This window comes from Daldinia caldariorum (genome assembly GCF_022478825.1).
Source record: "Daldinia caldariorum strain CBS 122874 unplaced genomic scaffold F4812scaffold_14, whole genome shotgun sequence".
NCBI classification, from domain to species: Eukaryota; Fungi; Ascomycota; class Sordariomycetes; order Xylariales; family Hypoxylaceae; genus Daldinia; species Daldinia caldariorum.
The window spans coordinates 232,927-259,874 of NW_025953050.1; the positions used below are offsets into that span (position 1 = coordinate 232,927).

The 26,948-nt window shown below is 47.3% G+C and overlaps 8 protein-coding genes across 8 annotated transcripts; 4 read left to right on the plus strand and 4 right to left on the minus strand.

The window, feature by feature from the left end:
• Positions 1-573: 573 nt before the first annotated feature.
• Positions 574-1,426, minus strand: F4812DRAFT_461322 (mitochondrial ribosomal protein L37-domain-containing protein; the record flags this gene model as incomplete). Its single annotated transcript, XM_047937845.1, has 2 exons — positions 574-830; positions 1,030-1,426. The coding sequence occupies 2 exons, from the start codon at positions 1,424-1,426 to the stop codon at positions 574-576; spliced, it is 654 nt and encodes a 217-aa protein (XP_047787944.1).
• A 326-nt stretch (positions 1,427-1,752) lies between these two features.
• Positions 1,753-2,720, minus strand: F4812DRAFT_104774 (mitochondrial NADH-ubiquinone oxidoreductase 12 kDa subunit precursor). Its single transcript, XM_047929294.1, has 2 exons — positions 2,215-2,720; positions 1,753-2,066 (listed from the first exon to the last, which is right to left on the minus strand). Exons 1-2 carry the CDS (start codon positions 2,438-2,440, stop codon positions 1,984-1,986), a joined length of 309 nt encoding a protein of 102 aa, XP_047787945.1. The 5' UTR covers positions 2,441-2,720; the 3' UTR covers positions 1,753-1,983.
• Positions 2,721-2,853: 133 nt separating this feature from the next.
• Positions 2,854-4,655, plus strand: F4812DRAFT_104789 (uncharacterized protein). The gene is made up of 3 exons (XM_047929295.1): positions 2,854-3,563; positions 3,620-4,239; positions 4,293-4,655. The coding sequence occupies exons 1-3, from the start codon at positions 3,057-3,059 to the stop codon at positions 4,642-4,644; spliced, it is 1,479 nt and encodes a 492-aa protein (XP_047787946.1). The 5' UTR covers positions 2,854-3,056; the 3' UTR covers positions 4,645-4,655.
• A 5,035-nt stretch (positions 4,656-9,690) lies between these two features.
• Positions 9,691-11,010, plus strand: F4812DRAFT_452172 (uncharacterized protein; the record flags this gene model as incomplete). The annotated part of the gene is made up of 3 exons (XM_047936312.1): positions 9,691-9,790; positions 9,839-10,372; positions 10,424-11,010. 3 exons carry the CDS (start codon positions 9,691-9,693, stop codon positions 11,008-11,010), a joined length of 1,221 nt encoding a protein of 406 aa, XP_047787947.1.
• A 3,120-nt stretch (positions 11,011-14,130) lies between these two features.
• F4812DRAFT_104895 (P-loop containing nucleoside triphosphate hydrolase protein) lies at positions 14,131-18,351 on the minus strand. The gene is made up of 2 exons (XM_047929296.1): positions 17,970-18,351; positions 14,131-17,788 (listed from the first exon to the last, which is right to left on the minus strand). The coding sequence occupies exons 1-2, from the start codon at positions 18,153-18,155 to the stop codon at positions 14,480-14,482; spliced, it is 3,495 nt and encodes a 1,164-aa protein (XP_047787948.1). The 5' UTR covers positions 18,156-18,351; the 3' UTR covers positions 14,131-14,479.
• A 280-nt stretch (positions 18,352-18,631) lies between these two features.
• Positions 18,632-22,206, plus strand: F4812DRAFT_436919 (NTF2-like protein). Its single transcript, XM_047934886.1, has 4 exons — positions 18,632-19,703; positions 19,886-21,379; positions 21,435-22,117; positions 22,190-22,206. Exons 1-3 carry the CDS (start codon positions 19,155-19,157, stop codon positions 21,474-21,476), a joined length of 2,085 nt encoding a protein of 694 aa, XP_047787949.1. The 5' UTR covers positions 18,632-19,154; the 3' UTR covers positions 21,477-22,117; positions 22,190-22,206.
• Positions 22,207-23,880, plus strand: F4812DRAFT_436921 (FAD/NAD(P)-binding domain-containing protein). Its single transcript, XM_047934887.1, has 3 exons — positions 22,207-22,544; positions 22,604-22,821; positions 22,948-23,880. The coding sequence occupies exons 1-3, from the start codon at positions 22,255-22,257 to the stop codon at positions 23,727-23,729; spliced, it is 1,290 nt and encodes a 429-aa protein (XP_047787950.1). The 5' UTR covers positions 22,207-22,254; the 3' UTR covers positions 23,730-23,880.
• A 642-nt stretch (positions 23,881-24,522) lies between these two features.
• Positions 24,523-26,416, minus strand: F4812DRAFT_461329 (cytochrome P450; the record flags this gene model as incomplete). Its single annotated transcript, XM_047937846.1, has 5 exons — positions 24,523-25,220; positions 25,301-25,915; positions 25,980-26,039; positions 26,114-26,264; positions 26,339-26,416. 5 exons carry the CDS (start codon positions 26,414-26,416, stop codon positions 24,523-24,525), a joined length of 1,602 nt encoding a protein of 533 aa, XP_047787951.1.
• Between the last annotated feature and the right edge of the window lie 532 nt (positions 26,417-26,948).

A 26,948-nucleotide genomic window follows, 5' to 3' on the forward strand; every position in this document is an offset into this window, starting at 1 on the left:
GCGGCCCGCCGCCCCCCCCCCCCCCCCCCCGCCCCGCCCCCCCCCCGCCCCCCCCCCCCCCCCCGCCGCGCCGCGGGGAATGGCATTGTAAGAATGGATAGGAATACGGCTTCGGAACGATACCCCCTTTAGCGCTACGTGAGAAAGGTAGCTAGCGTGAATATTCAACTTAATTCAGTTAAAGTGCACCTTTTTATCTCGTTGCGGCATACTTGTGATAGTGAGGACCTAACTAATATAAGGTATGAACGTCGAGCTGGATGCTGCAGGAAGCAACGTTTACTTATCCTTTGGTATATATCATTTGTATGTATACAGGTCTAGTCGCGTATAATACATCTTGTTCGAGCAGAAAAGCCTCGCAACGCAGCGTTTCAGCTCTTCCGTTACCCGCCTAAGTTTCGCTTGTCTGTCGAATTTTTTTTTCTTCCCTCTCCTCTCCTCTCCACTCCTCGTTTATTATATCACGAGGGCCCAAATAAAAGCTCGACGGGTAACAAGCTCGGGTGGACCACACCACACCACACCATGCCATAGACCATAAGCCATAAACCGTAGACCGTAGATCGTAGATTACATGCTCCTGAGGTAATTGTCCTCCTTGATCTTGGCCCTGCGCTCCCGGCGCATGGCCTTGCGCAGCTCCTCCCTCGCGGCGGCGGCCGCGAGTGCGCCCTGCGTCGTGCCCTCCTCGTTGCCGGGGAGGTTGATGGTCTGGTGCTGCAGCGGGATCTTGGGCGCCAGGGCCTCGAGGTTGCCTTCCGCGAGGAGGCGGGCTTCCAGGGCTCGTTGCCGCTTGGCGGCTAGTTTTCGCTGCTTCTTGGATTTGGCTAGAGAGGAAGAGAAAAGGGGGAGGATGGTTAGAGAAACGTTTTTTTTTTTTTTGTATGGGGATCGAAAGTATTCATGGATTGGGTGCATATATATATATATATATAGGAAGAAGAGAAGAGGGAAGGGGGGGTTAAGGGACGCAGGGGCAACGAAGGAAAAGGTAAGGGAAGGAAAAGAGGAGCGGGGGGCGCTTACAGAACTCGTCACCAGCATCATCGTCCGCCTCGTCCGCCACCTTCTTCTGGACGTTGAGGCAATTCCACAGCCAGGCCGGGTAGGCGTCGTCGGCGAGGGCGACGGGGTCCGTCCTGTTCTTGAAGTAATTCAAGCCGGTGAGGACGGTCCCCTCGGGGCACGCCGACAGCGTGGGCTTCTCGTCCGCGGCCGGGGTGTCGGCCAGCGGCGTGCTGAACGCGGGCGATTCGCTCGCGGACGACGGGGAGGATGGTTCGGGGGCGGGCGAAGACGTTCGGCGCGAGATCGTGCTGGAGAATGGTCGGAGGAAGAACGACGGCGTCGTCGTTGGGACGACTCGTGCGGGGATGCGCGAGCTGAGCGACGAGGCTCGCTGGAGACACCGTCGGCATATCATGGTGGGATGATATTGCTGGTGGCTGCTGCTGCTGCTGCTGCTGCGTGTGTAGGATCTGCGCAGGCGCCTCGCTTGGTGGGGGGTATATATAAGTAAGACGATTTTTGGAGTTGCGAATTATCGAAGCTCCAGAAATTTTGTAAAAAGATCGGAGCTTTTGGGCTAGTTTTCGCCGATGGAAGGGGGCGATTGGAGCGGGACCCGGTTAATGATCAATGATAACGGATAATGGATAAGCTATGCATTAACAGCTTTACGCGCATGAGCTAATTAATAAGAATATATCTTCAGTCATTACGATATTTATGTCGTTCTGGGGGTTGTTTTTGGGTTTTTCTTCTTCACATTGAGATCGCTGCTGGATATTTGTATATACAATTCATGGGATATAGTGGGCGGATAAGTGTTCCGCGCCACATCACATCGAATATACCCTTTCAACATGTAAAGAGCTCGGTCCCAAGCAGTCCTCGTACCCTGCGCATCTTTGTGATCACAATGCGATGAATGCCATTGATAATCGTAGAATTCCTTTTTGCATTTCATTTATTCTCCGCTTATGAGGACTTGGGGATGTAGTTCTGTTGCTCGAATAGGTAACCCCGTACCTTGTGGGCCTTAAGCATCTGGAGGTATCGCTCTGCTGCCGTGTTAGTCTCGTAAGTTCAAGCCAGTCCTATACTCTCTATATCGACATGGAATACTTCTGATATCTCTTGATAAGATATTACATTCCCCATCCAAAAGCTGTAGAAACTCCAAGAACAATAACGGCGGGACCGACTAACCTCGTAGATGACCACACTTCTCCAGGTGGTTGATACCCTCTCGGTAGTAGCATTTGCTCAGCTCTTCCCGGACTAATCGTCCCATCATAACCTGCACCCACTGCTCTCGGACGACAGCATCTTGCGCCTGCTTCAATCGCCTGTTGTCATCGTAGTCGACGCCGTCGAAGGTGGGAGGGACGGATGGCTTCTTCGCCAGGAAAGCTTCGGATTCGGGGGTCGGCATTTTCGGTTATGGTAGAGACCCAGGAAGTTCGATCGGGGCTTAAGCGCTTAAGGGGCGGGCGAAGCTCTCCAAGTTGTGATGTTTTGACACCCTCGCGTGCGGTTGAGATGGTTGAGATCTCTCTAATGATACTATGTAAGTCTCCGTTATTTCGTAATGGAGCTTCGACCAAGTAAGCATTCAAAGCAATTCCGGGTAGCCACACGGTGTTATCACGTGACTTGTTTTTAGAGCTATCTTAAGTACCTAAGTACCAAGCTAAAACTCGAGTACAAAAAGTACAAACGTACAAACGTACAGTGCCAACTTCTGTGAATTAGCGTGAATAAATGTGCATTGTGGGCCCGTGCTATCAACCGCGCTAGGCGTTACCGCCCCGGCCTCCCCCACTGGCAGAATGAAATTTTCTCTAGGGTCCAGGTCCCTCGAAATTTTTTGAAATTTTTTTTTCGAAGCTACCAACCTCTAGTCGCCTTCTCGCGCAGGATATAATACAGCTCCTCGCACTTTTCAACTCATTCTTTTTTCCAACAATCCTTTCTCTTCCATTCCAATTACACACCTCCAACAAGACTACCATAATCAAATAACTCAATTCTCGTACTTTGCTTCAACAATGGGCAAGGTCAAGCAAGCAAACGGCAAAGCCGCCAAGGCTGCCAAACCCCTCAGCGCTGTCAAGAACGCCGGCGTTACCAAGGCCACCGAAAGCCCCAAGGCAAAGTCCAAGCAGATTGCTAAGGATGTCGCTACTAAGGCTGCGAAGTCTGTGAAGGGCAAGGACCTCAAGAAGAAGAAGGTCGAGTCTGAATCCGAATCTGAGTCCGAGTCTGAGTCTGAGGACTCCGAGTCTGGCTCTGACTCCAACGACTCTGAATCCGAAGCTGAGGACTCCGAGTCTGGCTCTGACTCTGACGACTCTGCTTCCGAGTCTGAGGAGGAGAAGCCTGCCGCCAAGGCAAAGACCAATGGCAAGACCAACGGTAAGGCTAAGGCCAAGGCCGCCAAGTCCGAGTCCGAGTCTGAGTCTGAGGACTCGTCCGATTCCGACAGCGAGGAAGCTGCCGACGCTAAGCCTGCTGCTAAGCCTGCTGCTGACGACAAGGCCAAGGCCAAGAAAGAGGTATGTCTATCCTTGAAAGATAATATCTCGTTATAGCCTGCTAACGTAAATTCAAGTCATCGGCTAAAGATTCCTCCGACTCCGACTCTTCCGATGCCAAGGAGGATTCCGATGACTCGGATGATTCTAGCGACGCTGAGTCTGAGGCTGAGGAAAAGAAGCCCGAGCAGCCCAAGAAGCGCAAGGCCGAAGACGAAGAGGAGGCACCCGTCAAGAAGACCAAGACAAACGAGAACTCCGAGGAGCAGAGCTCTACTCTCTTCGTCGGAAACCTCGGCTGGAGTGTGGACGATGAGAGGCTATACGATGCATTCAAGGACTGCGCCGATCTTACCAACGCCCGCGTTGTTACCGACAAGGCTATGCAACGTTCTCGTGGCTTCGGCTACGTCGACTTCGCAACCCCCGAAGCTGCCCAGGCTGCCTTCGAAAAGATGAACGGTGTTGAGCTCGACAACCGTCCCATGAGACTAGACCCCTCTAAGCCCCGTCCCGCTGAGGACGCAAACACCAACTCTCGTGCTGCCGACCGCGCCAAGCAACACGGCGACGTTGTCAGCCCGGAGAGCGACACCTTATTCGTTGGCAACCTCCCGTTCGATGCTGATGAGGAGATGGTTACTGCTTTCTTCGGCGAGGTCGCCGAAGTCAAGAGTGTTCGACTTCCTACTGACCCGTAAGTACTTGAACAAATTTTTTATACGCGCCTTAATACTAATTCTATGTCAGTGACTCGGGCAACCGCAAGGGCTTCGGCTACGTGACCTTCAACTCGGTCGAGGATGCCAAGAGCGTATTCAACACCCAGAATGGTTCTTACATTGGTGAGGGCCGTGGTGCCCGTCCCATCCGTCTTGACTTTGCTGGTCAGCGCCCGCCCCGTGAAGGTGGCTCGGGCGGCCGTGGTGGCGGCGGCTTTGGTGGTCGCGGCGGTGGTGGCCGAGGAGGTGGCCGTGGTGGTGGCCGTGGTGGTTTTGGCGGCCGTGGTGGCGGTGGCTTCGGTGGTCGCGGTGGCGGACGCGGAGGCTTTGGTGGCTCCCGAGGTGGTGCTTCGTTCCAGGGCAAGAAGACCACTTTTTAAAGTGATGCAGCTGCACTAGACTCTATTCTGAGGGTTCTTTGACACACATGACGGTTGGCTTTGTGGGTTGGTCGGCTTCTTCGAAACTATATACTCCTTTGGAGTTGTGGGCTTTGAGGGCTAAGCTTCTATTAGAAGCTGCGATACACCTGTGGGCTTGATCGGAGGGAAACCTCCATGTGGGTTCTGAGGGCTTGAGGGTTCGAGGGCTTTTGACTGAAAGCACAGACGACTGTGCTGATGCTATTCGCATCCACGTATTTCAGTTTTTCATTAAGTCGGCTTTTCCTTCTGTGGGCTCTGAGGGCTTTTCAGTCAACGAAGTAGGTTTGGACCTTCTTGTGCTGGAGACAACGTCTCCGGCATCTTGAAGGGGATCAAGTTTCGTGACTACGAGGGCTTTATGACGGCGTTCGAGGGCATCAAAAAAAGTTTTTTCTCTTTCGGTTGCGAATGACTTTACGGTTTCTTTTACGACTATTCTCAACATTCTGATTCAAGTCAGATCTCGGTGAGTATACCCTGCCTTGTGCGTTTCACAAGCTTCATAGTCACTACCCCCCGTAACTTCGGTAGAATAGTGAAATAATTACACCAGTTCATGCATACATTAGTCTTCTTGCGAATGTGACACCTCCCTAGTCGCTTGTAGTAATCAGTCTAGTTAAATACACTCATTGAACACGTCGCTTTCAGACCAACCTCAGTGAGTACCTAAGCTATAAGAGTTTATCTCTACCTAACGTTTAAACCAGCTCCGTCCATTTAAGATCGTAATATTCAACTATACAACTATACACCTAGTTATAAAAACTTAGTTTAGGTATTATTTGCGACGAATAACCCTTCCGAGTATTTAGTCTTTCACCAGCACTAATAACGTAAAACGTTGTAACTACCGTTAATGAGAAGCCGTTTGAAAAGACCTCATATCTAAGGCGGGTGCCTGTCAAGGCACCGGTGGTAGGTATCTAGAAAAAGGTAAAGAATAGATTCCTACTTCCCAGCATGTTAAGTCGATATCATAATCCTCCTTCTTTATCAAGTGATCGCACGTTCTATCGAGTTGGTTTGCTTAATCTGGTCTTTACTTTGTTAAGTTATTGAGTCTTAGGCAGTTGCCCAGGCACATCTTAACCTCTCTTTCTCGTAGTCTAAGCACACCTGCACCTTCAGTTTCTTCTTCTCTAATTGAGGTACCTGTTACCTGTTCTAATCGTTAGATCGACAACTTAATTTAAACTTTGGGGAACATAGAAGAAAGGCCGATTATCCAATTGTTGTTGCCTTTCACTTCCAGCTCTTCCTTCCACGACGCAACTCGACCTATTTCTTTTTCAACCCTAACACTTTCACATAGGTTTTCTTAAATTCTAACTCTTCCTCCTACCAAACTATTATTTTATTTTTTATTTACCTCTAATCTCATCTTACCTATTGCAAACTTCAGTACACTACGCAATGCTCCTATCCCCAAATTCTATATCTCGACCTCCCCATCGTCAGGAGCCGACTTACAAATCCCCTTTGACTTGGGTTCCCAACCTATTCTCTACACTATAGCCGTTGAGACAACGAAGTGATTGTTGCCCACCTTATCTACCAACTATTTACATTTCGTCTGTTGAATTGCCACCCGGAATCAACGCAGCACCAGAGATGACTGATCGACTTTGTGGTAAGTACAAGGTTTACCATCCATTTCCTTCTATGACGGCTGGGATTCGGATACTGTAACAAGGACGGCACCTAATGAGCTGCAAACTTGGTGATAGGTACATATCAACGCAGAAAATGGTGAAACTGCTACGACAATTTTGGCAGATACTCCTTGCAGACACTTCGCAGAAGTCTCTACTACACAGGGGCTGTGACACAGATGGGATAGTGTCATGTTCTTTTCCATGCTACATTTTAGCTGCCGATCTGAAAAGATCACTATGACCCTCTCCCACCTATGCCATAGCCCATGACGAGATTGGCCCTCTAGGTTAATCAATACCTACCTACCTATATTTTGTCAGCGCCATGGACACGACACCCTGTGTTCCCCCGCAGTTGCTTCAGCCCACGTCCACAAAGTCTCCGGTGCTAGCAATTTCGGTCTCGTTAATACATACGATGACCTTATAAATTCCGAATGTACGTCAGTCGCCCATCTCGAACCAAACCAGCGCTGGACCGGCATGACGTTGCGAGAGCCGAGTCGTCAACCAAATGGTATTGGACGATAAGTATCCAATGAAGAGCCAAGAGTCTATGCTCGCCAACTGCCAAGGAAAACCGTAGAATACGGTTTTGGACGCCCTGTCCTTCTGCTATCAGCGGGGAGGTCACCTCCGCTATCCGTGGCGCGTTCACCCAGCAACCAGATGGATCCTGACCATCACTACCGCCAAAGGGCATTTGGAGGCCGTTGATGAGTTAAACAGCACTGTCGTCTGTGACGTGATAGCCTCTATAACCTTGGTCCATTGGCATGTTCAATCTCGTCGTTTGGGACAGAAGCAAGACCTTTGTCTTCGAAGACATCTGCGAACTGTGAGATGACATTATGAAACGTCTTGTATTCTCCTGGTCTGTTCGGATTCATGAAGATGGTGGTGCCATTTGGATACTTGTGGGCGTCGTTCGTATCTGCGACGAACCGCAAGGACGAACCCAACAAACAACGTTCTATCTGTCAGCAATATGATAGGGAATGGTATGGTATGAATTGGATTGCTGTATTGATGAGGAATTTAAGAATATCCTCTACAAATATGGAATAGGAATCACACTTGAGGGAACTGACAAACCACGTATTGGTTTAGTTCTTTTCCTTATTATACGAGCCAATCGCCGGCCACACAATTGATGATAGAGGAAGAACTGCGCCACTGCTTATCAAGTTGTGGAAGGCTATTGGTAGGATTCTGGAGATAGATCAGGAGGTGGTCGTGATGATGATTCTCGGGAATACAGATAGTTTTGACATAAACAATCCTAATAGAACAACAATAATCTCACCAAGAGAAGTCTTATGACCATATTCGGTAGGTATAGCATGAATGTCAACCTATTACATGTATAAGAGGATACTTAGTAAGTGTTTGTTATAGGATATTGAATTTGGGTTATCTAGTACTGTTATTAGCGTATTATCACTTTTCTAAGCTGGGGTTATTGATCTTATTAGCTTAGGAGAAACTACCTAAGGTACCGTACCTATTCAAATTAGGCCTTGAGGTAGGTATATGAGAGGTAATATTAGAGCTGACGTTAACGGAAGAGTTTAATAGTTAGTTTAGATGATGTGATTATACCCAGGTATTAGCTATAGTCGTAGGTACCTAACTAGGTACCTAACTAAGGTAATCATTAATTTTGTTTCTATTATCTAAGTGTGTATATACCTAGGTATTTAAATGTTAAGCATCATATATGTATCTGTTATTTAATTACCTATTTCTTTTTATATCATATTAGGCATAAAGGAACCTTAATTGTCTTGAATAGTGCGATGCGTAGGTGTCGTATGAGCATGTTTACCTCCTTAGGTAGTAACATCCAGTAGGTAGCATAAGACTATGTGCACATTTACGACCACCTGCAGCTTTTCCAGGTGGGGCTGGTGACTGGAATTACACTACCAGACCTGCCCCAACCCATGATCTCTGATGATGTAACGCTCCTTAAAGAGTTTAGTTGGCAGATAGGTAGTTGACTATTATGTACTTAGTCAGATGTTGTATATCGGATGATCTCTGTCGCACAATTGCTGGGAACTCGAAGAACATCAGTAATGCTCCGAATGATTAAACAAGTGGGTCTCATCTTGTTTTATGTATTTTGACGCGTACGTTATCGGCGAGATCTGCCAAGACGCTAGCGCTAGGTATTCAAATAGGCTTAGATGCTGCTGCTAATTCGGCAGTATGTAACTTTGTGCCTTTTTGTACCGTACTAGGGGTCGAGTACCTAGGTCAAGAGAGAGATCGTCATCAGCAATGACAAAAAAGCCTCCCTTTTTCACCATTCAAGAGGAATTATTTAACCACCCCGCCAGAATCCCGTTCCCTTTCCATACCAGGTAAACTTGGCAAAGAACTGCGATAGCGGACTTAAGATATGCTTGTCCGGGACTCTATTCTGTTCTTCAGGCAATAAGGCAGAAAAAAGGGGGAGTTGTAACATTTTCGAAAACAAAGACGGACTCGTCAAGGAAACTTTCCCATCTTGTCATTTTTTTTTCTTCTTGTTATCATCCTATCACTTGTTTCTCGACTCGTACCTTTCACCGTGTGACCTCGACTAATAAACCCTCCTTTCCGCCTTATAATATCTGGTACTAAGATACCTTGAAGTATCATCCGTTTTAGAAAAACATCCCACGCGTTCGACCATCCTATTATGAACCCAGATTCATCATCTCTTGGTCGATTTTAAATTCCTTGCTTCAAGTTGATTCGATTCCTTTACCGTATTTCCAACTTTGAGAGAGTACGTGCATACGTGTGCAATCCCTACGATACGATATACATTATACAATACAACTTATTATTCATTCATAATACAATAAGTGCTTTCTATGCATGCATTGTATAATACATAATACATACGATACCACAGTACAATACAATAACCTGGCACGAATGAACTAACATTGATCAGCGGATCCCTGCTTCAGTGAGCGCGGGGCATTCACTTTTGCTGGCTGTCTTGTTGGAGACGACAGACAGCTCGGTGCCCCCAAACCTCCCCCCAAAACCCCCCCGAAGCCTCTCAAAGAATTTCCAAGCCTCCTAGGTTAAGCCTATCGCCGACCGTCGGTGAACAACGCCCGTTTTTGTTAGTACCTGTCAATAAACCGTTGCTTTCGGACCATCTGCCTAATCACTGTCGCTACCCGGCATCTCTACATTAGGTACCTAATCTGGGCTTATCCAAGTAAATCCATCCAGGGTGTCATCTTATTACCTTTTTATTTATTTATTGTATTTTTGGTTCATCTTCCCTAAGCTATCGCCATCGTGGTCTTTTTTTTCCTTCTCCTTTCTAGACGAGATGTCGGGGCACAGCTGGCAACGTAGCAACGACTCTCAACGGGTCGCTAATTCCGCTGCAATGCGGCCTGCATCTGGCCAACGGCGCCAGCGAAACGATGGTGAGCCTAACCTATTCCACAGTTATGAACCAAACCTCACCATCTTAGAATCTTGGATTGAGGTGGCCTCGCATCCTTCCTCGTCATCTGTCTCATCCATCGGCGACGAGATTGTCACTACAGGGCTACAAGTGGGCTCCTCTTACAACTCTCGAAGACGACGACGTTTACATCCGCAGTATTATCCCCGACCCGACTCTCGACAGCCCACTTTTGTTGCCGCCCAGGCCGCCCAGGCCGGTCAGGCTGGTGCGAATAGCAGCCAAGAAGAGTACGAAGAAAGCGAGAGCGAGGACGACCGAGTTTTAACCAGCTCTGTCGAGAATATTGCTTCCCCTCAACGTGCTGGAACCGCTTCTCTGCGACGTTCGGCTCAGCCTGTTGAAGATGACTCGAGCGACGACGACGATGATGATGATCGCGCTACTGCGCTGGCTCAACGACCTTCGGAACCATTTCAACCTCAACCGAATGCATTCACTCACCCGCCTTCGCATCTGACCCACCGGCACTCGACAAGCTCAACTATTCCTCAACATAATAGGCCATCTTTTGGCCAGCGATCCCAAACTCGCGTCGACCGTCGCACCCCTAATTTTATGTCTCCGAACTACCAGGCTGATAATGATGCAGCCCTGCGTGCTAGTTTGACCACCCTACTTAGCTGTGCAGCTGCAGCGGGTAAGCGAACCAAGGACGGCGAAAAGCAAGTGGATGAGCGTTCTCCTGCAGCTGCTGGGAACCAACCGGTGGAGCTGCGCTTCGTTCCCGAAAGCGAACTAATGGCGGGCCCACCACCGCCGGCCCAAGCCCGACCTAGCCAATCTTCTAGAACAACTCCTCCCGCGGCTACAGCTCGCGAATCAGCAGGCGAAAAGATCAAACGAACGGCCACACCCACACCCCCTACAAAATCCCCGCGGGCAACTAAGAAGAAGAGGACGGGTGTGGCTTCTGGCGAGGATACTCTCATTAGCCCGACGCTCCTCACGTGGGTTGTGAATGCCGGCGTTGTAGTTCTCGTCTCCGTCGTCGGCTTCGGAGCCGGCTACGTAATCGGGAGGGAAGTTGGCCGCCAGGAGACGCTAGGCAGCCTGGGGTCTAACGCCAGCGCGGTGGCGAACGGAAGCAGCTGCGGAAGAGACGTGATCAAGGGCGGCGGGGGTACTCTAAGAAGATTCCACTGGGGCAGCGCAATAGGCAAAAGCGTAGCTGCTTGAGCCGAAGAGCGTTTTGTTGCTTGGAACACTAGCTACCCAAACGCATGAAAACCGGACATGATATATGTTATCCGGTAAGCTTCTTTTGAATTTGAGATGCGAGAAAGACGATGGATTGGAGGGCGTATTGACGACGTGTTACGAATCGATGACCCGCGGTTCACGAACACCCACCATGTGCAATTATTATTGTTTTTTTTCCCCCTAGCGGTCGAGCAATTTGGGTCGTTGTTTGTTGGAGGCCTGCAGGAGTAGAATAACGACGCTGGGACACAGACAGTTGGACCATGTCATAGGCATTTTGTTTGAACCTACCTTTTCTTTTCCTCTTGTTGTGTTCTAGTGCTGGGTGAGACGGAGATATATCGAAGTCATCCATGTGCATCTGTTTTTTATACCTGGTGGGAGTTGAAGGGGGGAGTTGATATGCTTTTCTATCTATTTATTTGGTTTTCTTTTAGTTCTTGGAAGCGATGAGATGGTGGACAGAGTTCGAGCTGGCATGAGTTAGTTATATATATCGTCGATTTAATTTAAACTATGGAAGCGATATTTTACAGTAAAATGGGTTGATATCTCATGCGTCGTTATATTATCTCGTTCGTGATTTTTCAAAGGGGAGTAAAGGCGCTTGCGCTTTGGACCCTGTTTAACTTAGATGGAGTTGTGAGGGTTAGGATTAGAACTTTTTTTGTTTTTTCCTGAAAATTATTTGGAGCATCTTAGATGCTCCAAATACCTATGCGGCATCCTCCACAACCCCACTAAACCACCATAATGATCACCTATTCTCAAGAATTCATTATAATTCGAATTTTGAAAGAAAATAAAAATAAAAAATGATTTAAATAATTTAAAGCTTTGGAGTACTAGTATTTAGTACATTGAGCTTTTACGAAATGTATGGTTTTTAAGTAGCGGGGGAGTGATTTAACAAGTTTCTTACCATAATGCTATGTTTGCCGCATAAAAATGGTAGGTAGGTACTGTATGTGTACTTGATTCCAAGCACTACATTCTGGGTTTATGCCAACTTTCTGCACTGTTTAGAGCGAGTTGAAAAGACATTAGAAAGACTTGCGCCGGATCGACCTGACTAACAAGAGGCTACCTATGTATCTCCTATGTCGGCGGTTAATTATGCTGGACTTACCGATGTAGGTCGCGGTCTATACGGTTACTTAACACTATGAATGATTTGGGTTTCGTACCTACTTGGTACTTAAGGGGGACTATTAATAACTAGGTACTGCCGGACGCTGGAGATGAATCCGCGTTCAGCATATCGGCGCCATATCTTCTCATGACACGAGAGTACTCTATGTAACCATTATATCTCCCTTCCATAAGTAGAGCTTTCTTAGATTAGGTACGCGTCTTCTTATAGTACCAAACTCCTCTATAACAACCCTTAATATGTCGTGTTTACAGGACTTCATCTCGGGTATTCCCTCCCGGGAGCAAAGCTTTTTAAAGTACGACTTAGATACTAGGTACCAAGGTTAGGTAGCTAGGAAAAAAGTGATAGATAGGTAGGCAACGTCCGTATATCTATAGGAACGGCCTCCAGTTTCCTCGTACTCTTTCTTTCTTACCTAACACGGCTTTGCCTTGTTTTTCCTTCGGCGGTTGTTGATTGGGAAAGAAAGCTTCTGCTTCCGAGATGAGTTAAACTTCTAGCCCATTTTCAACATCCTAAATTCACCCGCATACTCTCGCCTTGCTCGCATTAAATATGCATCTCATCTGCATGTTTCTTTCTTTGTGAGGAGTAGGTAGAGGAGGGAGATCATTGTCGAAAATACTGTTCCCGTCTAGAAAGGAGTATAATATGGCGGAGATAAGGTCGTGTAAGGATGTAAAACACAACAGGTTAACTTTTTCCTATTAGCGCTTTGGAAAAAGAAAAGCTCGTTGCTTAATGGTAGGGTAAGTTAGGTAAGTATAGTCATAGCGTGTGGGAATCGCGCGAAGTTTCTAATATTTATCCTCTTCAATTCGCTGCTACATATACATACTTACTTCACCTGGTAGCAAGCAAGCACTTGCGGAATGGGATAAACCAACATAGTAGCTAGCGAACATGCTTACAAGGTATAAAAAAGGGCTGTTATGGCGGCGGAACGTTTTTGAGCTGATTTGGGGTCCGGCAAGCGACAGAGATAAAAAGTTCCCTTACGTTTCGCGCCTCTAAATATGGTAATATTATATCTGCACAATCATTTAAGGATTGCAAGAAGTAGGAAAAGGAAATAAGCTCGAAGTTACAAATTTAGTGTTACGAACCAACAGCCGAGGAGATCACGTTCAGGCCTGGAGCGGGGTCTCAATATCCCTTGGTACGGATAAATCTCGGAATAACCTCATGGAGGGTAGTGATCTGGGTGATCTTGTGTGATCTTGTGTGATCTTGACCAGATCAACCAGATCACATAGAAATGCTATGAACGATAGCAACAGGAAGTAGAAGAGGCATTTCATATAACTATCGAACGTTTCTCATGTATCTAATCATTCATTTTCAAGCTCATTAGCTATCAATCTAAGTCTTATATCTAACCCATATAAGAGGAAGGACTCCAAGCCTTCCTGACGAACACTTCAACGTTTATTTGACACTTGACTCGTATCGTTACTGTTTACCTGAAAATCAAGACCCATCGGCACTACACTCTCACGGACCTGAGTGTAGGTTCGTCACATTTAGGTATATTTACGAGCAACGCCAACTCGGCAGTCATGGGCGGTACCTCGCGGTACAAAACAAAATTATCTTGGTTAAGCACATATATATAGCCTCGAAGGGGTTAGGGTTAAAAAAGAAATTTGTTTATTAAAAAAACTAATTAGGAAAAAGGGGGTAAGCAAAAGGTAATTGTAATAAATAGTTATTATAATAAAAAAAAAGTAATAATTATTACTCAAGTACAAATTAAAGCAAATATATTAACGGTATACTTAAAAACAAAAAAAAGCAAAAAAAGTAAGAAAATGGTATATATATAAAGGCCTTTAAATAATCGTAATTACATAAGAAAAACATCGTTAATACACTACATAGCAGCTACTATATTATAGCTCAGCTTTAGTTTTGGCATTAGCAGAATTCCGTGCTAAATTATCACGGCGTACGTGGGTGGGATATGGTAGGTCAAGTTATACGGTTTTTACTGTACTTGCTTGCTAAAAGGGGCTTGATATTCGTTCAAGCTTCAGCATGTATCATTAGTTGTGCTAGGTGTACGACAAGAAGGATACTAACTATAAGGACCTAAGTAATAGAAGGTATGCAAGTACAGATAGTAAATCAACAACGTACGGGTCAACAGGATAATCGTGTCTTTCCTACATACTACAACAGGCGAAACAAGATAGGACAAGAAGAGGAAGAAAAAGAATATAAGAACGCGCAGAGAGATAAAGACGCATGTATGTGTAGCGTTTATTCATTAATAACCCGTAGTTTTCCCTAATAATAATCGTCATCGTCATCGTCATCGTCATCGTCGTCGTCGTCAAGAATAAATGGCCCAGCTCTCCTCTCATTCTTCTTCGCCTCCTTTCCAGCAGCACGCGCGCGCTTCCGAACGGGGATATCATCATCCTCGTCCTCGCTCCCCGAACCCCTGCGAGCAGCAGATTTCTCCGAAGCCCGTTTCTTCTGTCCCACGAGCTGGCTCAGAGATGGCATCCCGTCATCTTCGTCGGCGCTATCTTGCGTAGGGTCGAAGCGCGTCGGCTCGTAGTACACCGACTCCTTCTGTTGCTGTCGCTGTTGTTTCGCGGCGCGGCCGCCGATAGTAGATGGTGTAGACGGCGACGTGGGCGATGTCGATCGCCGGCCTCGGCGTGGTAGGGAAGACGTTGGAATTGCGCTTGACGTTGCCATCTCGTCCGCGACGACGAAGCCCGCCAGGTCGGACCCGTTGTCCGAGTCGTCTGTCAGATCCAGGTCGCTGGTGCGCCGGCAGTCGTCGCCTTCGTCGGCGCTCTCGTCGTAAACTGCTGCAACCTTTGAATTCTTCTTAGGCCGGCCACGTGGTTGTCGTGGAGCAGACGCTTTTGCTTTTGCTTTTGCTTTTGGGTTAGTAGTACGTCTCTTCGGGGGCGGTGGAAGTTGTTCTATTTCTTCGCTGTCGTTGGCTTCCTGTGGGGAATGTGCTCGAGCCGGGGCTTTCTTCTTTTTCGCCGGCGCGGAGGCCTTCTTAGATCGCGGCGGGCGAGACGGAGCCGTTGACAGCTCCTCAATTTCGGAATCTTCCTCTAGGGTTGGCGGTGTCATCTTTCTCTTTTTACGTGCCGGCTCGTCTGTCGTGTCGCGGTCTGAATCAGGCCCATAGCTTGGAAGCGGAAGTTGACGGTAACGACGCGCATCTGCTTCATTGTACGGCTTATTGAAGCGGTCTGAAGGGGATTGCAATTTTGCTAATTTCTCGAACAATTTAACACAACGCTTCGTGTACGCCCCATGCTTCACATGTACTGTCTTCCGTAGTGTCCTTTGCGCCGCAGGATTCGCGCTTAAATCCACCTGCTCGATGTCCTCCATCGGCTCTCGGTGGTATGAGAAGCTCTTGTATTTCTTACGTAACTCTTCGGTCTGGCTCTTGTTGAGTAGAATCCGATCCAGAGCTGGTATATCGGCAATCACGTCCTCTTCGACAGGTAGAGGGACTTCTTTTGGCTTTTTGGGTTCTGGCTGCTTTCCCAATAATGCAGCAACACTCTTGAAGCCAGTCTCGACTCCGTCAGGCATATGGAATTTCTTTGGTGGCTTTTTCTTCTTTGCCTTTCCTTTCTTGGGCTCGGGAAGGCCTTCGACTTGTGTGTTCTCAACGGGAATCTCCACAGCCCTCATGTCGACTTCTGGTCGGATGTCTTTCGGAATGATTCTGGCTGAGAGATCATGACGGAAGTTGAAGCGGCTTCCGTCGCATATCATGACCTGCATCTTTTCGTAGCCGTCCTTCGATTTTGCGTAGTTATCTTCCTCTTTGCCTCGCATTAGTAGTAAAACAACACGTCCGGCACGTTTTCTTCCAGTTCGCCCCATTCTCTGAAGCATCCGAATCGGCGAGGCGGATGCATCGTAGCATACAATCAGATCCACTTGGCCGATATCGAGTCCTTCCTCACCGATCGAGGTGGCGACAAGGACATTGAATTCGCCCTCTTTGAATTTCCGTATTCGTTCAATCTGCTCGGACTGTTTCATACCTCCCGATCGTTTGGAGTCTGCTTGTCCAACGAATACTGCGGCACGAATAAGTGGCTTGTGAATATTAAGAACCCGTACGATTTCCTCGGCGCTGTCGCGATATTCACTAAAGACTATGATTCTCGTATTCGTAGAACCGCCTTCTCGGCCCTCGCCCGCATCCATAAAGTGGTTTAAGACTGTGTCGGACAGATATGTCAGTTTTGGGTGGCTGACGAAACCGTCCTTCTTCGACCAGCTGGCGATTTTATCCATCATTTCCTGAAAACTGGGAGATTCGATAAGCTGTTTCTTATATTTAGAACCCTTCTCACCCTTTCCTTCTGTTTCATCTCTAAATTGGACCAGGCTGTCATAAAATGGATTGATGCCGTGAAAATTTAGTAGTTTGATACCGTGGGCCAGACTCGTTAAAACAGCGAAGATCGCCAGCGTCATAAATTTTACCCCTTGGTTGACATGCTGCCCAGCACGAGCCATCCACTCTTTTCTGGCTTGGAGGAGTCCGTATACGGTGAGATTCATCGGATCACGACCATAGTAAATATTCTGCTGACTTAGTTTGTCCACGAGCGGCTTCAGGGCTTTTGAGAATAGGTCTCTGATTAAAATCATCTCGTCTGATGGATCTAGCAAAACAATATCTTCATCTCTCTGGTGAACATATGGGCGGATATCAATGGACTCCTCAGTGCGAATCTCCACGTGTGAAATGCCGAGGCTGTCGATGACATCCTGTACCGACTCGACCTTGGATCCAGGAGTTGCCGTCAGGGCCAGGATGCGAAAGCTGCTAGTAAATCGTCTTAAAAAGTTGACAACTTTTACGTAGGAGTAATTCCCCGTAGCCCTATGGGCTTCATCTACTACCAGGAGACCGATTGATTTGGGGTCTGCAAACCCTGAAGACAGATCATTCTCCAATGTTTGCGGAGTCATGAAAAAAACTCTTCTAGACTCCCACTCTTCTGCTCGGAGGCCTGGCGATATTTCTCCCGTGAGCAAGGTTGTCTGCGATCTCGGAATGCCGGCAATATGGAAACAGGCGTCGATCTGCTGAGATACAAGCGGCTTGGTAGGGGCGACAAATACGATCTTCGCTTTCTTCATCCAGCGAAAGTAGTTCAACATGATGGTAGCTGCAATAAAGGTTTTGCCCAATCCCGTGGGAAGGGCGACAAGAGTGTTATTGAACAAGCCATTCTTAACAATACTGAACTGATAGTCTCGGGTGGGTCCCAGATTTGTAGGATAAACCCAGGTTTTCAGGGCTTCCAAGTCTAGTTCATGATGAGTTGGCGGCTCAGGGGGTAAATCTACACGGAATGCTCGATTCCTGTTAGACTGGGAAGATCCGGGGCCTGGATCTCGTTGGATGGTTTGACCAAATAAAGTGGTCTGTCGATATGTAGGAACTGGGTCACCAATACGCTGCGGTTGCAGAAAGCCTACTGCTGCCCTCTGAGAAGAAGACTGTGGATTTCCCAGCGGACTTGAGAATGCATCTGAAGGCAGGTCGTCGAGGTCAATAAAAGATTGCCCGTTGGAATTTAGGCGTTGCTAAATCATATATCAGCCGTGGCTTTTTGAGATACGGTGACTACATGCTGTGGAACAAAACAACTATCATAACCGCCATGCCTGTACATAGTAATATAGGTAGGTATATAACCAGGGGGTCATCCCCAACATTGATCCGTGGTCACGTGCAGGAAGAATGCAAAATAGAGAAAACTCGTACCAGTGAACTTGTGTGAACTGAGTTGGCATTGCTATTATTCCCTGAAGCTGGTGGCCGTTGGACGTGAGGTTGGAATCGGCCTTGATTGAACTTGGCAGGTTGATTATGACTTGAAGCCGGTACCTGAGTAGCAGCGATGATCAGATCTTCGTCGGCAATATCGTCATCAAATTCATCCGAATCCATAGTTTAAATCTTCCTAGTTATTTGTCACATAACTAAGGTGACTTAGCCCAAGGCTGACTGGAGGTGTTTCCTTTAATAGGAAGGTAGGTACCTAACTTATGCCTTAAGTAGATTCTTTGTAATAGGTCCTTTGTTGGAAAGTTTAGTTATCAGGTAATGCGTTTCGGGGCTGATGTGCAGGCTTAGACGCGTTAATGTAAGTGTAATGGCGAGCGACTATGAAATGGTTAGCGTAGAAATTGTCGCGAAGTCATGTGAGTATTGTGGCTGGTTGTGCTGATAAAGTACATAGTACATATGTACTTCGTACAGGTACCTAGGTTATGTATGTACCTAAGTACCCATTACTGCGTTCAATCATTATCGAAAAAAAAAAAAAAAAGAATCAAGTGGCTGAAGCAACCCGCTGAGTCAAACTCAACATTATCAGTCATAATGTTCTTATTTCATGGTCTGTGCACCTTTTCTGCCTGCTAGCCTGCTACCTAGGTACCTAAGGTAGCCTAGGAATCAACAACTGGTACATTCATTCAAAAGTTGTCTTAATTTCTCTACCTTTGTTCCGACGTCACAGCCTTCTTCACCTCTACACATCCATTTTTTCATCTTTCTCTTCCTTTATTCCAAGTGATGCAGCGGTCCTAATAGATAGCCCTTGCATACCATTTTCTCTGAAAAAATACCACGAGGAAAAGGCCTATCTGCTTTTCACTTCAATCAATCTCTTGATTTGCCTCGGATTGGTTGACATCTTTTCGCAACTAATAGCAACCTTTTTTTTTTCCTGGTTCCGTTGTCCGTCCCTTTGCAATTCATGGTCTGCCAGCCTTGCTTGAAAGACCGTCAACTATTGACGGCTTTTCACACCCTTTTATAATTATTACCTCCGAATCATCTCAGCCCACGTTTTCGCCCCTCTATCAGAGCAGTCTTTACACCTATCGTCGCTTCTGAACTACGTAAAGTTTTCGCGGCTCTCACTCGCTATTCATATAAACAATGGCACCCTCCGGCCCACGAAAGGGATCTGCCCCTACTGGCCCACGTAACAGCCGAGGCGCAGCGAATGGTGCAAAGGCCGCTTCTAGAGGTGGGATATCGAAGCGTCGCGGCAATACTACAGGCAGAGTGGACAAAGATGGTGACCTCGATATGGATGCACCTAGCGCCGCCAACCGCAACTCTCGGAAGACTAAGCGCGCCGAACCGAACGATCCTACTGCAGCGGCTCGATCTACGCGATCGGCACCCAACGTATCCCGCGCGCCGAGACCAAATGCGAAGACGCAGCAAATCATACAACGGGTTTTCAACGGAACAGGTGGAAGCCTTTCTTCCCGCATCGCCAACGGAATGTCTGGGGCTGCTAAGGTCTTTAAAAGCACCCGCCCAGTCAACGCGCCGAATACGATGACACTCCAAGTTCAGGGTCTTAAATCCAGCAAGGCTGCCAGCAACGAAGGAGGTGGACTCAAGGAGTTGCTGACCTTCCTGGAACGAAAAGCTCAGACCGTCTCGAAGACCGCACGAAGCATAAGGATTAAGAAGGTATGTGATAGCATTCCGTCCCGGGATCTGGGGGGTTACGGAGCGATACAAATTCTCCGCATTCGTTATCATGCCATATAGCTCGCAAAAACGAGGAGAGACAATCTTTAAACTCAGCCGCATACCTATCCCGGATTCCTAGAGCATTATCAAGGTTTCATCGCCTTGCTAACGTCTAGCAGTCATCCATCAATGGTGACTTCGTATACATCACAGCAAGCAAGGAAGATGGGGAAGACATTCTCAAGTTGAATGGATTCGCATTCGCCGGTACATCCCTTACTATCACAGAAGCTCCCGGCGACTTGCCTCCGGCCAGCCAGAATAATATGTCCTCGACTGCCCTCGAGGTAAGAGACGCGCTTCGTAACGTCCTTAGCCTTCGATACGACGGCGGCGCGAAGCTACTAAATCTATCTGCCCTCGGTGAAGATGCCAAGCTCAACCAGATGGGTTTCTTTAGCGGGGAGAGTAAACCAGAGAAGCTATTCCGCGCGCTAATGGCAGTTTGCGAAGGGTTATTCAAGACAGCCCAAGAAAAGCGAGACGCTGTCGCCAGTGTCAGCCTCGCGGGCAACAACATCGACGACGTCCTTCAGATCATGTCCTTGACTGAAACTTTCCCCGACTTAATCAACTTGGACTTGAGCAGAAACCAATTCAAGGATCTGAAAGGTCTTCAAAAATGGCGATATCGCCTCAGGAAGCTCGAAACTCTTCTCTTGAATGATAATCCCATCGAGGCCGCAAATCCCAATTACGTAGCAGAACTAACGAACTGGTTTCCCCGACTACAAAATCTTAGCGGCATCCAAGTTAGGACTCCGGAGCAAGTGGCTGCAATGGAAGCAGCAGCTCGGCCCACACCTATCCCACAGCATGGTGCCGACTTTCGGGACATTAACGGAGTCGGCGAAGGCTTTATAAAGGAGTTCGTGTCCATGTACGACGTTGATCGACAAAATCTAGCGGCTAAGTACTACGACAATGAGAGCACTTTTTCTATCGCCGTAATTAACAGTTCTCCGCACCCTCAGAATAGTCAGCCACCAGGATGGGGTGCATATATCAAATTCTCCCGCAATCACAACAAGATCACTCATACTTCTACGAGAATACAGCGTTTATTTGTCGGGACAAATCTTATCCAAGGGGCATGGCAACAATTGCCTCCTACGCGGCATCCCGATCTACTGGCAGAATTCAACAAGTATATTGTCGACTGCCACCCAGTCCACGGTCTCCCCGATCCCTCCGGTGCAAGCCCAGTGGGTGTAGATGGAATGATTATCACGATACATGGAGAATTCGAGGACCAAGAGCCCGGCACCATGAAGACGGCCAAGCGAAGCTTCTCTCGTACTTTCGTTCTAGGCCCTGGTGCTCCGGGCAGGAATCCTATCCGTGTCATAAGCGACATGCTTTCGGTTAGGGCTTTCAACCCGCCACCTGGTTCGACAACGGAACCAGCGGCCCAACCAGCGGTCCAACCGATAACCCAGCCAGTTGTTCAGCCAGTAGTTCAGCCAATAGTTCAGCAAAGCGCAGACCTACAGCAACAAATGGTGATTGAGCTTTGTAACCGGACAGGTATGACACCGGAATACTCGAAGTTCTGTCTGGACGGGGCCAACTGGAATTTTGATCAAGCCCTCGTTATGTTCAACGAAAAGAGAGTAAGCACATTCCGCATCACTTGGACGAAATATAAGCTAACCGACGATGCAATAGGCGCAATTACCGGCCAACGCCTTCGTTACTACGTCTCAATAGTATTGATGGCGAGATTCAGATAGGATTAGCTCGGAAATTGACTCGTGAAAATACAGCATAGACTTAGAGGAGTTTATGGTTTATGAGTGTTTACGTTGTACAATGATTATGGGATTTCGTTGGGTAGGTGACGCCTACGCGTGGCTATGTATATACAGGAAAGGAGTCAGGTCATGGCCTCAAGAAGGGCGAGGTCTAGGCGGAATTCTCGAGCCCTGGTCGACTGAATGGTCAGATAGCGGCAGGTTCAACTATGCCGTAGCAAAATTTAGCTTCTGAAAAATAAATCAGTTAATAGGCAAATGTTTAGCGTGCCTGCGGATATTTCTCTCTTCATTATGTGAAGCAACTCGGGTTCATAGATGATTATTGATACTGATGGAATACTACTCGTAAGGTGCTGATACCTGTAGGTAACCCGATATAGCCTAAGCTCGAAGTGAATAGCGATGCCACTTGATTTTGCACGATAATAGCTTGTGCTATATAACTTTCGAAAAGAAACACCGTCCAATAGACAAGTGGTCGTTACGGTGGTCGGATGCGGCGCGCTTCTTGAGCGGAGCGGAAATAGAATTATCTAGCCACGATACCGAACGGCTACCCTTTAGCTTTCGAAGCGAGATGTACGGAATAGCACGGTACGTATTTTCGAAAAAGCGGTGGAAGTGGGGAAGACAATTTCCTGATTCGGACGAGCTGGCTTGATATAGATATAATAAATCCCGAACGAACGAACAAGTTCGGGCATTTCAAACTTGAAAGTTATACTTTTATCATGGCTCCATTCCGTGCTATTAATATCGGAGCTGGGCCAGTTGGTCTAGCTTTGGCGAACATATTCAATGCTGCTGGCCTTGACTTTGTTATTCTAGAACGATATCATGATATAATGAAGGATTCTGGAGCTGGAATTATGCTCTGGCCTCATACCACCCGCGTTTTCGACCAGCTTGGTCTCACAGAGCTATGCGATAGAAATCGCATACTATTGAAGTCGAAGATCTGTCTTGATCATCTTGGTAGGCAAGTCTCCAACGACCCTGCCTTTGACTGGATCGAAGAAAAGTAAGAGACCTACCAAGCCCGCTACATTCTACAAGGAGGTAGCTAACAATTGAATCCAGCCACGGATATCCCGTTATGGAATTTTCTCGGTCATCCTTGACTAAGATACTCCTCGAGGGTATCGAGGAGCATAAGGCGAGGATCAAAACATCTATATCCATTCGGGACATCAATATGGATGAAAAGGAGGTACGAGTTTACCTACAGGATGGTACCGTTGAGACTGGGACAATAGCAATTGGATGTGATGGTGTTCATAGCCAAACCCGGGATATTAGTAAGTTGGTCTTTTTACTACTACTACCTTGGGTACTCTGTATTGACCTGAAGCTTTATCATCTCCCTTCGATTATCTACCTAATAATTTGACTCTACACTTACTTCGCTGACGTTACAATTAAAGTGCAGCGACTGGCGGTAGCAGATGGAATCAGGATTGAAAGCAACCCAACATCAATCCTATATAAATGCATCTACGGGACAGCAAAATCTGTCCCTGCCGTGCTGAATGGTGTATTCTGGGAGTCTCATTCTTCTAGACTCGCTACTCAATTCGCATCTTCCCCAGAACATGCCTATTTCACCGTATTCGAACGCTTACATCAGCCTGTAGATGAGCCTCACGTTTTTACGGGCGAAGACGCTGACAATTACATGGAGGAAATAGGTGAATCATTCCTCACAGACAGGCTCAAGGTTAAAGATATCAAGCCCTACTGTACCTGGAAAAGACTCGCCTATCAGCCACAAGGGCTGTTCCCAAATTGGTATCACGGACGTATCGTTCTGTGCGGAGATTCTGTGATTCAGATGACATCCAGCATTGGGTTGAACTTCAACGCAGCTTTCCAGACGGCTGTTGTCCTTGCGAATAAGCTGTACATAGCATCACAGGGGAGCGAGGGTGTTGACACCTTGGAAGCAATCACGAGGATATTCATGGAATATGAAGATGTATGTAAGAAGGAGATGCGACCGGTCAGCGAACTTGCCGTGCATCATGCTCGAGCAATTACCTGGGGCTCATGGGTTGAGTGGATCCTGATAGAGTATATCATACCGTGGATATGGGGCGAAAAGGGGATGATGAGGAAAATAGGCGAGGGAATAATTTCAAAGGGGCGCAAGCTAGTGTTCGTCCACCACGAGGACAAGGCCGGGAAAATCCCATGGGGAAACCACTAGACGGTGTTCGAAGGTCTCCTAGGATAGGTACTCCGAGGTTAGCAGTCTGCCGTCATGAAGCGTTTGGTGTTGGATATGCAAAGATATTTTGGAGTATTATCTTCAAGTACCTTAGGTAGAGAGTCATGCAAAAGATTGTCCTTTCCATCCGGTCTCTTTGATCCGCCTTATCACACAGGCCACCCAGTGCGGAAATATCGTAATACCAATTCCTTTCTGACATTCCTCTAGGTGTTACACTTGCGCGGTTACTATGATTGGAGTGGCAGAGTGGTAAGGAGTCCTGCCAAAGTCCTAGGTATGTGAAATGCCTCCATAATCGTGATATGGTCTGAGCCTCACGGTATATGCAGCCACACCAAACCATTAATAACGCCCGAAAAGCAAAATCAATGCAGCGTGATAATTACAAATCCAAGGAGTCATGTACCTCCGATATATTGACATCTATGCACTTCTTCACATTTCCGACAGTAGATGGTTGCTTCTCAATTGGAGGGTTCGCGTGAATGAATATCTAAGGTACTACTTATCAATATAGGAACTTGTTATATGTAGGACTATGCTATATCCTGTATATACCCCCTGTATAGGTCCCTGGTAGCTTCAACTAGAATGAACGAGCGGTCCCAGGCACTTGGGCATGTGGCAGTTGAAATTGGCGCAAATGAGCTACAAGTAGAATTGCATGCGACTAACTAGATAGGTACGTAAAGTAATAGGCATTACAAGCTGGTAATCTGATGAAATTCCTCCCGATATGATTCGCATTCACGACTGTCTATATTGATCTTCAGCCCTCTCTTGATTCCGCGTTGTTTAGATCTTCATATAGGTTCTCTCGACAATGAAACGTTAGATAAGGACCATCGTGACTTGCGGTGAAGTTGTCAAGTAACTGGAACTCCCCTGGCTGTTCCCTTCCCTCGCCCGCCCCTTGTGCTCCAGCTCCTATTTCACCTAAGCGACCCTTCGCACGCTCAAAGTCAAAATACCACATCGTTTTAGCAACGGCAAGAGAAATCTCCGAATATGCCATAGCCTGGCCTGCGCATCCTCGGGGGCCGAGCGAGAATGGAACGAACGCGTCGCGCATGATTCTTTTCTTCTCCGTGGGCATAGTGTTATCTAGCCACCGTTCCGGTTGATACGTAAAGGGGTCGGGGAAATACTCCGCGATGTGATGGACGGAATAAATATTCACGCCTACCAGAGTACCCCCGGGGATGACGTGCCCGTCGACGGTGAAAGGTAAATCGCCAGCTGTGTGAAGGGATTCCCTCCAGAGTACTCCGGCCGCAGGCGGGGACATCCGTAGGGCTTCATCAATGCAAGCTCGTAGATAACGACAGGCGGCCAAAGCTGGACCTCGGATCTCACTCCCGACGGTAAATGTAGATCGAATCTCATGAGCAAGTTTCTTGTAGCAGTCGTCGTTACGTGACAGGTAAAAGAAGACAGCACAGAGTGCTGTTTTTGCCGTGTCACCAGCTAGCGGAATTGATTTAGTACCTAAAATGTAAAGATAACAGAGCAGTACCTAATGCAAGGTCCGGTTAATAGTGACTTACCTGCCACCAGGAAGAGATTTGCTTCGGCCCAAAGCTCACTTTGTCGCAGACCACCGTTCTCGGAGTCTAGTGCGTCAGCAAGAACAGAATACAGGTCACGCTGAGCGTCCTTATCCTGTCTTTGGCGAGAAGCGATCATCTTCTCCACCACGGAGAGATACTTCCCTCTCAATTGACGGAAAACTCGCAGGCTAATCAACCCAAGCCGAAACCTTCGGGCATTGGGCCACTGCAAAAAGATGCTGCTCCAGAGCGACCCGGCGTGAAGCATGTCAAACATGAACCTGTTCTCCTCGCTTGTCTGGAGGCCCAGGTCGTATCCGAATCCGAGGAGACCGGCGATGTTAAGCCCCAAGTTTTTAGATCGTTCGGTGATGTTGACTGGAGCTGAATTCAGGGCAGATGGAAGTATTTGTTGGATGAACAGGTTGATTTGGTCGATCATAGTCGGCTCGAACATACGCATAAAGCGCTCCGATACTACCTGTCCAACTAATTGGCGCCTTGATCGGTGAACGTGACGGTCTATCGCAGTGATGGTCGTTTGTATGCTCAGTCCGGGCCCCAAGGCTATGTATGCCTTGGGTTTTGTGGTGCGATCATTCCTGTATATGTCTAACACTTTGGTGTTAACATATGGGGGATAGACGTCTGATTAGTCTGGAATCAGAAGTCCTACCTTGCAGAGCCTTGATAGAGTTGAAGACAAGTTTATTAGGCCCTTGTCTTACAACAGCACCTGGATTTGAAGGTTAGCTGTGTTCTTCTTAGATCAGGTAGCGTCGCACGTATTGTAGTATAAGACATCCTTACCATATGTCAGCTGGTTCTGCCGCGTCTTTAAATGAAGTCCTCTTTGAAAAGCATAGAAGCCATTGTAGCCGTCCGTAAGTTTAGCGATGAGAAGGCCGGGATAACTACTAAGAGGATGGAGAAATATTTGGTATGTCACGTAGATCAGTATCTTGCAAGGGTATGTATCAATTAGTTCTTTTCTACGGGTATTAAGACTGTTAGGTAGGTTCGCTATGGACTCACGTAGATCGAAAGCCCTGGTATAATATAACCCAACGTAGTAGATAGCATGATGCTAGACCATTTGAATGCTGCCGACATCGTGATAAACTATGATATATGTTCTTGTTCTAGAATCAAAATGTTGGACACTAGACAGGGTATTTACTGACTATCTACCTCCCTAGCTAGGTGGCTAGCTGGAAGAAAGGAAAAAGGGAAGAGAAAAGCTGCAGATGATATGACAGTGCAACTCTGAATTTCACTGGGGTTGACCGCACAGTGAAGATTAACGAGGCTCACGTCCTGGTCGATTCAAGTGATGTCCAATGGCATTAGCCAGATTCACAGCCATGCGTGCCTAAATATACCTAGGTAGGTAGGTATTGTTTGGAGTCCTACCTAAGGCTACCTAGGACTAGGATACCAGGAGATACATGGACCTAAATACCTTAGAAGTAAGGTACCAGGTATACATAATAAAATTCCCTAGGTCCAATTTCACTTGTGTTACCGCTACGCCCATTCGAATGTACCAGTTACATTTGGATGATACCGTCATATGTGTTGGAACGCTTTGTCTAAGTCGCCCCCCATGGCCCCCACCCTCCTTTTCAAGCTGAAAATCGAGACG